This window comes from Rhinolophus hipposideros (assembly GCF_964194185.1).
Source record: "Rhinolophus hipposideros genome assembly, chromosome: 22".
In the NCBI taxonomy this organism is placed as follows: Eukaryota; Metazoa; Chordata; class Mammalia; order Chiroptera; family Rhinolophidae; genus Rhinolophus; species Rhinolophus hipposideros.
In genome coordinates this window covers 40,747,990-40,760,079 of record NC_138068.1, presented here as the reverse complement: position 1 = coordinate 40,760,079, position 12,090 = coordinate 40,747,990, and the positions used below count along the sequence as shown (strand labels likewise).

The following is a 12,090-nucleotide window of genomic DNA, read 5'->3' as shown; positions in this document are numbered from 1 at the left end:
GTAAGGACAGTAAAATATTCAGATTTATTTTACTTCCGCATTTCAAATGCCAACCTTGGTATCTAGTGTGTAAATATTTTTCACTGAATAAGATTTGATGCATGTACACGCATTTTGTGTGTGTGCGCATCTGTGTAAGTGTTTGAGTGCATGTCAGCATTACCACATAGCTTTCAAAGTGTTCTAATATTAGGTAGATAAACCTAGCACGAGGATTTTCATACTACAAACGTTATCAATACCAAGAAATGTATTTAGTCCCGTTTTTAGATTTCTACATTTTTTAAAAAAATGGTTGCAGATAAAGTAGAAGGAATTGTAATACCCAAGAAGAACTTGTCAAAGCTTGTCTTAGAGTGAACAAAAAAGTCATTCTCATCAGTTTTTTTGGGGGGGTGGGGTTGGAGGGGTGAAGGAAGCTACTTTTATTAGCCAAACACTCTTGTATGTCATAAATTTTTTCCTTTATTGTATTTATCAGTGCAGGGGGATTCATAACTACAATCCTAAAACTTATTTTTTTTTAATTTATTGGGGTGATAATTGTTAGTAAAATTACATAGATTTCAGGTGTACAATTCTGTATTACATCATCTATAAATCCCACTGTGTGTTCACCACCCAGAGTCAGTTCTCTTTCCATCACCATTTATTTGATCCCCCTAAAACTTATTTTTAGCTATTAATTTCAAGAAATTCTTGCCATCCAGCTGGTGACCACAAGATGGCCTCGGGGTTTTTTTTTTTTTTTTTTTTTTTTTTTTTTGAAAATTAATTTGGGGAAGGTATTCTATAATGTTGTGGAGATTTTGTTGGGTATCCGATGGGCATGCGTCCTGTTTGGGAGACCACCTCAGGGATGCTGTGGATACCTGATCATGGCATTGGACACCAGAGGCTGGACATTAATGAATGCCAACTATAATTTTATATATATAATGTGATGGTTCGGTGTGGGGTCGGAGGGATGGTGGATGCGGGGAGGGGGGTTCACAGTGTGAGGGATATGGATGATGAACGTCTAAGTATTACCTTGTTTTGTACACCTGAAACTAATAAATAAATAAATTTATGAAAAAAAAAAAAAAGAAATTCTTGCCATCAATTTCATTTTGTTATTCTACAGAGTTGTTTGCATCTCATTCTCTTTGTTATTCATCTAATTCCCAACTCTCTTTCTTGTCCCTGAGACTAATGATTATAATGGAAATGGGAAGTGGAAGGTGCAAAAGAAGAAACCTGAGGAACCTGGCATTTGAGAAATTATTTTTGAATATTTAAGCAAGGGCTATATTGCATTAAGATAATATTATCATTTTTTTTGTCTTGTTTTTCTTTAGGGGGCTTAAAGTTGGGACAATAATCTTTTTTTATAATTAAAGTTTATTGGGGTGACAACTGTTAGTACAGTTACATAGGTTTCAGTTGTGTAATTCTGTATTACATCATCTGTAAATCCCATTGTGTGTTCACCACCCAGAGTCAGTTCTCCTTCCATCACCATATATTTAATCCCCCTTACCCTCATCACCCATCCCCAACCCCCTTACCCTCTGGTAACCACTAAATTATTGTCTGTGGCTATGAGTTTTTCTTTCTCATTTGTTTGTCTTGTTCTTTTGTTGTTTTTGGTTTATATACCACATGTCAGTGAAATCATATGGTTCTGTTTTTTCTGTCTGACTTATTTCACTTAGCATTATACTCTCAAGATCCATCCATGTTGTCACAAATGTTCCTATATCATCTTTTCTTACCACTGAATAGTATTCCATTGTGTATATATACCACAACTTCTTTATCCATTCATCTATCGAAGGACATTTTGGTGGTTTCCATGTCTTGGCCACCGTAAACAAAGCTGCAGTGAACATTGGAGTACACGTGTCTTTATGTATAAATGATTTCAAATTCTTTGGGTAGATACCCAGGAGAGGGTTTGCTGGGTCATATGGTAATTCTATTCGTAATTTTTTGAGGAACCTCCACACTGCCTTCCATAGCGGCTGCACCAGTCTGCATTCCCACCAACAGTGTATGAGGGTTCCTTTTTCTCCACAGCCTCTCCAACACTTGTTGCTATTTGTCTTGTTGATGATAGCCATTCTGACTGGGATGAGGTGATATCTCATTGTGGTTTTTATTTGCATTTCTCTGATGATTAGTGATGTTGAGCATTTTTTCATATGTCTGTTGGCCATTTTTATGTCCTCTTTGGAGAAATGTCTGTTCAGGTCCTGTACCCATTTTTTAATTGGGTTGTTTCTTTGTTGGTGAGTTGTATGAGTTCTTTATATATTTTGGATATTAGCCCTTTATCAGAAGCATTGTTTGCAAAAATCTCCCATTTGGTTGGTTTCCTCTGTTGATTGTTTTTTTTTTGCTGTGCAGAAGCTTTTTAGTTTGATATAGTCCCATTCACTTATTTTAGCTTTTACTTCCCTTGCCTTTCAAGTCAAAGTCATAAAATATTCTTTGAACGCGAGATCCATAAGTTTAGTACCTATGTTTTCTTCTATGCATTTTATTGTTTCAGGTCTTATGTTTAGGTCTTTGACCCATTTTGAGTTAATTTTGGTACACAGTGACAGATAGCAGTCTAGTTTTATTCTTTTGCATGTGGCTTTCCAGTTCTCCCAGCACCATTTATTGAAGAGGCTGTCTTTTCTCCATTGTATGTTTTTGGCTTCTTTGTTGAAAATTATTTATCCATATTTATATGGGTTTATTTCTGGGTTCTCAATTCTATTCCATTGGTCTGTGTGTCTTTTTCTGCCAATACCATACTGTTTTGACTGTTTTGATTATTGTTGCCCTGTAGTACAAACTAAAGTTAGGGAGTGTGTCACCTTCAGCATTGTTGGGACAGTAATCTCTTTAAAACATTCAGGGAAAGTTTCCTGGGGCAGGAAAAAAAAATCTTTTCCAGGATAAAGTACAGTATTTATATTATTGCAAATAGTTTTTTTTTTCTTTCTTTTCTGAAATATATATACAGAGGGTTCCAAAAAATGTAGGCACGGTTTAAGAAAGAAAAACTATTAAAATTGTAATATTCAATATATACTGATAACAAAAGATGAATACAAGTCACATTTGACTTCTGCAATTACAAGAGATGCTCAAAGTGGTTACTATCAGCGTCCAGACACTTCTGATTACGGTGAACTACTGCTTGAGCAACATTGACCAAAGTGTCCACTTGTGCGCATTTTTTTTGGCACTCCTGGTATATACAGCAAGTAGTGTAGGTCTTTCATGAAAACATGTAATTTCATTTATAGTTCATTTTTTTTTATATCTCATGAATAATTTTGTTTGTTTTTTAGAAAATACTGCAGTTTCTACCTGAACGAATTTTCTTTCGATGGCATTACCAGAGTATAGGTAAGAATAATTACATAATTTTTAAAGTAATATGTATTTCTTCTGATTGAATTTTAGTAATGTTTTATGTAATTAACACTGTCAGAATAGGTTATAGCAAGGAATATTAACAAGGGTATGCTAATTAAAATCAAGACAAGTCCAATTTGGACTTTGGAGGAAAACAAAATATATGTCTGTGCTCTAAAAGTGCAATTTAAAATGTGGTTTATACACCAGCAGCATCAGCCTCAATACAGAGATTATTAAAAAAGTGCAGACTCTCAAGCCCCAGCGAGACCTACCGAATCACAGTCTGCATTTTTAACCGGAACTCCAGGGGATTCCTTTGTACAAAAAGTTTGACAAACATTGATCAGGAGAATTTTTCTTAAGTAATTTTACATTTTTCCTTACAAATATATCTTGTCCTTCAAGTCTTTAGCATTGACTCAAAATCATTCTGTTTGAATGCTGTAGCATCTGGCAACAAGAGGGAACTTGAAATAGAGCAAGTTACCATCACTGCCCTTTTTGTCCAACTCTTGACATCGGACAGTATTTCATCTCAATTTAACATTCATAGAACAACTGGAGTAATTTATGGTATTGATTGTGAACTTCATCTTCTGTTTACAGTGTCTGGTTTAGTTCTTCTGCCTTAGAAGACTGACACTTCCTACAGTTTTTCTTCCTTACCAGATGGTCATATTTGAGGAGAGTATAGCCTTATAATGGAATCTTAATTGTTTGATCATTTATTCATTCAAATATTTATTGAGAGAGACATTTGTTGCAAAGTTCTGGGGAAAAAACAAAGAATATCTCCCCATTTTTGTATAAGCCGATTGCTTTGTGGAGGTTAAATGAGAAAAAATAATACAGTGTAATTGTCACTATGAAAGAAGTATAATGGCAGCAAAGAAGAAAAGTTGAATAATTCTATTCAGAGAACTTGAAGAACACTTTAAGACAGGTAATTTTAATTTGAGCCTTGCACAATGAGTGTGGAAAGTGTGGAAAGAACTTTCTAGGTAGGAAATCAATATGTAAAAGACATGGAACCAGAAAGAGAACATGGCATATTCAGTGGATATTCCAAAATTTAGAATCCCAATTTTAATTTAGGATTATTTATGTGAAAAATGTAACTGACCCTTATATAAATGAAATTATTTCAACTTATATGTTAAAAATGTAAAGAAAGTGAAGTATATACGTATAATAAAGACACCTATTGAACTAAATGACTAAATCATTAAAGATAGTGCCTTTGACTTTAAATCTTTGAAATACATGAAGGAAATTTTCCTTTAAATTTTAGAGAGTCAGTAGAATTACTGCTTAATCGATGCTTTGACCTTCTCTATTTAAATTAAAGTAAAAATAAACAAAATCAAATGCAGAGTATAATCCTAAGAAACATCATGGGTACTATGATTTTCCATAGTACAGCAGGAATGGATGACAATGAGAAATAACTACATACAGTATTTTTTATCTGTGCTAGACAGAATTCTTCAATTCTGGTTATGGCATTTGTATGAAAACCATACTCATACTCTTCAGATAGTACTTTAAAATGTCTGAAGACTGGTAGGCCCCTCTCAGCATGAATAAATTTATTAGAAGTATGTGTGGAAATTAATTTGCCATTTGTATTGTGAAACTTTGTTCATCTTGTAGGCATTATGTGGTATTACTTTAATTCTGCCTGCTACCGCGTGGTTACTGTTAACATTAATGGACAAATAGCTTTTTACCCAGTTTGGTAGCGTCTTACTGGGAACAGTGACTCCTGGATTGGGATTGCAGAGTACTAGATCTCTTGAGCCATCATAAGAGCAGGTGTTGTTTATCTAGCTTGTCTAGTGTGTAGAGTAAGCTAGTTCTATCACACAATCAGAATGAGTCATGTTTCAGAATGCTGAGGTATGAGCATTTGCATAAAATCATCCTTATTGATGCTTATATACTTAGTGCTTGAACCAAATAGGCTCTTTAGAGATAAATACATTTTTGCATGATTTATCAAACTGGGTAGAAATTTGTGTTAGGTTCATATCCCTTTTATGATGATCTTCAGACTAGATGTGAAATGGGCTGAGAATTTGTCAGATTTTAGAATGGTAGTGTGGTACATTGATGTACACTGAATATTCCCACAATGTTAATGTGTATATATAACAGCCCCCAGGGATCGGGGCAGCACCCTGTAACCAAGTGAGTTATTATTTCTGCAGTCTAAGGTATGAATATTCATCATCAGTGGGCTAACTAAACCCAAAAGAGCCTCAGTCAGGTTACTCAGGTGTTGCCACCGCGTGAGTTCAGATCAGGTCACTTTCTGTTCACCAATGAATTACACAAAAACCTTCAGTTTTCATAGCTTTTTGGATTTTGAAATTGCTGATGAAGGATTATGGATCTGTAATTTTACACATTTTTTAACATACGTCATTGTATCTCTCGCATTCTTTCCAGTTTATTTGGAATTGTTAAAACCATTACTATTTGTACTCAAGGTCTTGACCAAGTTAGTTGTAGAAACTAAGAAACTGTAAGAAAATTCAAATTTCAAAGGAAAGAAATGTGCCCTAAATATCTCCTTAGCACTGGTATCTTCACTCCTGCACAACCTCTGAGGCTAGGGCAGGAAGCTTTTAACTAGTCACTGCTTGACTTTCCAGGTATCTAATACTCAGTATTTTAGATTTTTTTACATTGGCAGCACTGTATAAACAGCTCAGTAGGTTTCGTAACCTTGGTATATCAGTGTCTCACAGCTGTGTTCATGTCAAGGTGTGGGGGTGTCTTCCTGAGTAGCATTCATTATTGTTGCATATTTTGTGTGCCGTCTTGAAAATGTCTGAGCTTGAATTAGAGCAACGAACAAACATTAAATTTCTTGCTAAACTTGGCAAGAATGGAAGCGAAATCAGGGACATGTTAGTCCCAGTTTGTGGGGATAATGCCATGAAGAAAATGTCAGTGTACAAATGGATTAAATGTTTTACTGAGGAGAAAGAACACATCGCTGATGAAGAGAGGTCAGGGAGGCCAGAACTGATGAAAACATTGCAAAAATTTGTCAAATTGTAGGTCAGCATCGTCAGCTGACTGTGAGAAGCATAGCAGACTAAGTAAACATCGATAGAGAAACAGGTAAATCTTCACTGAAAATCTCGGCATGAGAAAGGAATACGCAAAAATGACCTCGAAGGACCTCACCGATGAACAAAAGCAAAGGAGAGTAGAAGTTTGCCAAGACCTTTTGGAGAGGCAAGACTATGTTTTGGGCCGTGTTACCACTGGTGATGAAACATGGGTGTACCAATAGGACCCTGAAACAAAGCATCAAAGTGCACAAATGAGAATCAGCCAATTCTCCACGACCAAAAAAGTTCTGTCCAAATCAAGAGTCAAAACGATGTTGCTAATTGTTTTTGATATCAGAAGGATTATTCATTATGAATTTCTACCAACTGGACAAACTGTTAACCAAGTTTACTATTTAGAAGTGCTGAAAAGTTTCCGTGAAAAAGTTACATGAAAACGACCCGAACTTTCACCAACAGTTCATGGCTCTTGCATCACGACAATGCACCAGCTCACACGGCACTGTCTGTGAGGGAGTTTTTAGCCAGTAAACATATAACTGTATTGGAACACCCTCCCTACTCACCTCATCTGGCCCCCACTGACTTCTTTATTTACCCAAAGATAAAGGAAATATTGAAAAGAAGACATTTTGATGGCATTCAGGACATCAAGGGTCATACGACGAGAGCTCTGATGGCCATTCCAGAAAGAGTTCCAACATTGCTTTGAAGGATGGACTAGGCATTGGTGTCAGTGCATAGCTTCCCAAGGGGAGTACATCGAAGGTGACCATAGTGATATTTAGCAATGAGGTATGTAGCACCTTTTCTAGGATGAGTTCGCGAACTTAATTGTCAGACCTCGTAGATGTCTAGTATTCTTTACCTAATAGGAAGAACAGTGTTGTATACACTTTTAAATTAAATGTTATTTTTTTAAATTAAATGTTACTGCAGCTGGTTATGGCCAAGGTACTCTGAAATACTGGGTTAGAACCATGAAGCTTAGTTTATACCACTGATTCAGTCTGCTTCCTGTCCCACAATACAAGTGACAATGTTACCAAGCATAGAAACCTAAAATAAGAGAAAATCCTATATTGTGCAAGTTTTAAAAGTTCTTGGACCTACTGGATAGTCAGATTTTACCCTGAGAAGGAAGAATGTAATTTACAACATCATCTACCACAGTGTTTGAAATCTGTTTCTTATTGCCTCATCTTGTTTTATCTGCAGCAAAAAGATACTCTATTTTTATTGTTTTTAGAGGGAAAAAATAGTCTGTAAATTTCTCTTTTTTTAGGGTTTTTAATGCTGGCTCCTTGCTATAAATCATTGAATGAGGAAGCATATTTGTACTCTTAAGTTTTACCGTGTGGAATGAACCCTGGTGCATTATGCCAGACATCTAGAGATACTGCTTCATGTGGTGTTGAGAGAGTAGGAAGAATTGGGGAGTAACTGACACAGCACTCATCAAGTCTGCGATGTGTGCTAACGTGCTGCTCAACTATTTGTAAATTTTCATTACTGATTACAAATGGAAAAATTTTGTTTTTATCAAATTTTTCCTAAACTCGTTTTTAGGTCAGTAAATCATTGTGGATAAAGGTGGCCGCTTGAAGCCCTGTCTGTGTCATAATGAGAACTGAGATGAAGTGAGATGACAAAGAATGGCACGTCACCAAACCAGGGATATTTGGTTCAAGGCCAGGCTGTGGCACCCCTTCATGTGCCCATGTGTCATCAGTAAAGGACTCAAGTTATATGTATGTTTACTTTAAGAGTGTTTACTGCCCAAAAGCCTCTAAAAAATAGATTTCCTATCCCATTCCGTGTACAGTGCTATGTCTGTACTCAATAAATGTGTGCTGAATGGGTGGAAGGATATACAGAAAGTGCCAAAAACATGTATATACGTTGTAAGAAAGGAAAATACTGTATTAAAATTGTAATACAATGAATGGTGCTAGCATTCATTTCATTAGCATCGTATTTTGAGCGAACGTCATACTACACATTGCTACCGTAATTCAATTCAATTTCGAAAAGTAATACATAGATAACGTCTCTTAAAATGTGTACATTTTTTGGCACCCTGGTATTTTATGTTAGAGATGTTTTATATAAAAAATATTAAAAATAAGTAACCCTTGGACTTAAAGGACTGGGCTCAATTAGTGGAAAATTCATGCATGCACAATGCCTCATGTGTGTTTTATATATATGTCATAATTGAATCTAGTTTGCTCGGTTAGGGTTTTCTTATACATAGTATAAAAGCCAAGCAATAACTAAACTGCAGATTTGTTTGCGATTTTTTTTAAGGATGTCTCTGGCCTTATGCTTTGAGCTACTCAGTGACCCCTTGTTGCCTGGGATGATGTGAACAAGACTTCTGAGCAGCTTCATTTCCCAAAGGTTTTAGGGCTCCCTGGGCTGTAACCTCTTCTCAGGAGTCTGGTACTGACAGCCCTCCCTGGGTCCTTCATAGTCAGACCACACTAGAGCTCACTCTTCTCCAAGCAGCAGGGTCTTCCCAGACCTTTCACACTAGAACTCCCTGGAGGTGCATCAGGCCAGGCTGAGTGAAACCCAGGGACACCAGATACCTCTGGCCACCAGGGGGTGACGGGGCTTATTTCCCCCTCACCTTACTCGCTGTCTTCCCAGGGTCCTCTCTGGGGTACTTGTACCGTCAGTGCTCTGTATTTCTTCCCCTTCTTCCCACTTTCTGCTCTTCTCTTTGGAAGCCTTCTTCTTGGGTCCTACAGCCTTAGCCTCTTGCTTTCACCTCCTTGCCTCCTGAAGCCTGGCTTTTCTCTGAGACTCCTGTGTCTTCTTTAGGGGTCTACAGGTGAAATCATGGTCTTTCTTTTCTCCAAGGCCAATTCCAGGCATCACCCACTACCCGCTCTGTGGAAACCCCTCTCCCTTGACTATGCCACCTTGTCCCTCCTTGTTGCTGCCATGTCTTCTGATCTCCTGTTTACTTCCTTGTTTTTTTTTAATGCCTTTGTCCTCTCCCAATCCTTTTTCTTTATGCCAAGTTACCCATCAGCCCCTTGATCCCCTCATCCTCTGTAGCTTTCTGACTTCATTCGTCTTCTGGATCCTTGTCATCATGTAGCCCTTTATCTGACCACAACCTCCATCCTCTTGACCTTTCACTCATTTACTTCCAGGTTACCTGCTCTGTTTTTTCTTTTTTAAAAAAACAGATATTTCTTTATAGTGTAATTGACATACAGTAAACTGTACATATTTAAAATGTACATTTTGGTAAGTTTTGATATATACCGGTGAAACCATTACCTCCATGAAGATAATGACATAGCCATCACTCCCAAAAGTTTTCTCACGGTTCTTTTCCACCCTTCTCCACCTTTCCCCTAGTCCCAGGCAACCACTGATCTGCTTTTTTGTCACTATAGATTAGTTTGATGTTTTTACACAAATAGAATCATGCAGTGTGTACTTATTTTTTTTGTTTGGCTTCTTTCACTCAATATAATTATTTTGTTGGTGCATATATTAACAGTTCATTCCTTTTTATTTCTGAGTAGTACAGTATTCCATTGTATGGCTATACTGTCCTTTGTTTATCCTTTCATTTGTTGATGGGCACTTGGGTTGTTTCTAGATTTGGCTACAAATAATGCTACTGTAACTATTTGTGTACAAGTCTTTGTGTGGGCATGTGCTTATTAACTCTTGAGAATGGAATGCCTGAATCATATAAAGGTATATGTTTAACTGCTAGACTGTTTTCCAAAGAGGTTGTACCATTTTACTTTCCCACCAGCAGGATGAGCATTGAGTTACTCTATGTTCTCGTTAAACTTATGTAGTATAATCAGTCTTATTATTTGAGTGGTAGTGGTAGCTCATTGTGGTTTTAATTTGCATATCTCTAATGACTAATGATCTTGAGTATCTTTTCATGTGCTATTTGCCATCTGTATATTGTGAAGTACATGTTCAAAGATACTGCCCATTTTAAAAATTGAGTTATTTTCTTAATGTTAGATTTTGAAAGTTCTTTACATATTCTAGATTTAAGTGCTTTATCATATATATGACTTAGAAATATTTTCTCCTCATCTCTGGCTTCTTTTTATTCCCTTCATAGTGACCCTCGGAGAGTAGAAGTTTTTAATTTTGATAAAGTCCAATTTATCAGTTTTTTCTTTTATGGATTGTGCTTTGATGTCTAAGGAGTCTTTTGCCTAACCCAAGATCACAAAGATCTCCTATGTTTGTTTCTAGAAGTTCTATAGTTACATGTTTCACATTTAGACCCTTGATTCATTATGAGATAATTTTTATTAATTTCAAATTCCTCCAGTGGGCTGCTGCTCCCTTGTGTTTATTTAGATGTTATAGTATATTGTTATATAGATATTATAGTGCCAGAAGTTTCTGTGTTCGTGCTCCACCAGCAGCTTTTCAGCAGACCTTGCACACCAGCACGCCAGGGGTGTTGTTTCTCTACGTTTTTGCCCCTTTCCTGGTGGTGTATATACTGCCACTGCTTATTGATTGGTTTGTGGCGTGATATACAGAGGGAACTTTCTTACTTAGAAAGGACTTTATGTTAAATTTAGATTCAAGCCATCTTTATGACCTTGTGGCCTTAAAAAGATCTTTACAAGATTGTTCCTTCATCAGGAGAAATTATCAAGAATGCAGTTCTTCCAATTGAAAATGAGATAAGCAAGAAAATAGATTTTGAAAATATTAATGAATTTGCTTCCATTAAAGCCAGGAAAGCAAAATTATAGTACATTTTGTGTTATAAATATTTAAACTAATGTGAGTTTTAATACTTCTCAATATTGAGCCTTTTCATTTTTCAGTATGTTTTCAACACTTAATGTTCTGGAAAAAATTAGCCATTGAAATACATATAAATATGTATTCTATATTTTTATGGTATACAGCTTTTATTTTGTCTCAAGCTCCAATATGGCTTAGCTCAATTCTAGTACTTAAAATTTTAGTATTGTTCATCATGGATTTTTTGCGTTAATTTTGATTTTTAAAAACTATTGTGTTAAAATACTTATTTTGATTACTGATTTTTTTTTTTTTTGGTGCCTCCTTGAATTTTGTGCAGAACCCTTACTCTTTTCATCCTAATCCCAGCTTTGGTATTTTCACTGCCGCCTCAAAAGTAGTAAGACTTACATTCGAAGGACATTTATAAAATATAATACAAGTTAGCCAATAGAAGTTAAAAGTTTATAGAATCAATTCAACTAATTAGATTTTACTTATTCATTTATTCTTTTTTTCACATGAATCAATATAGTGGCAACCAGTAGGGTTGAAGAAATGGGTGTGGGTGTAATCATAGTTTGGATGAAGAGTTTAAAAATCAAACAGGTATGATATATATAGAGAAAGGATATCATAATGATAAAGTTAGAGTAGAAATATCTTTGCAAATTTAGGGTCTTAAGAAATACCTAAAGTGGCCAGACAAGGTTCTTAGGTACTTATCACCTGTTCTCATGTTGAAACCTTTTGCTATGTGCCCCCACTGCACAAATTTGTTCTTATTTAAAAAGAGTTCCTTAGAGAATAGCTGATGCCCAATGTCAGGGGGAAAATGTATTTT

At 36.0% G+C, this 12,090-nt stretch overlaps 1 protein-coding gene across 17 annotated transcripts in view; it reads left to right on the top strand.

Moving 5' to 3' along the window:
• RALGAPA2 (Ral GTPase activating protein catalytic subunit alpha 2) overlaps nucleotides 1–12,090 on the top strand; it is a gene marked incomplete at its 3' end in the record, with an annotated part of 326,498 nt that overhangs the window by 53,232 nt on the left and 261,176 nt on the right. For 16 of the 17 annotated variants that reach the window (XR_013992302.1, XR_013992303.1, XR_013992304.1 and 13 more), the window contains one exon: nucleotides 3,330–3,387. Coding sequence is in view for 12 of the 17 variants with exons in the window: in XM_081034222.1 (XP_080890348.1) it covers nucleotides 3,330–3,387 (58 nt within the window). Of the gene's footprint in view, nucleotides 1–3,329; nucleotides 3,388–4,005; nucleotides 4,343–12,090 lie in introns of those variants that run through there. The other variant, XM_081034211.1, reaches the window with a different exon arrangement.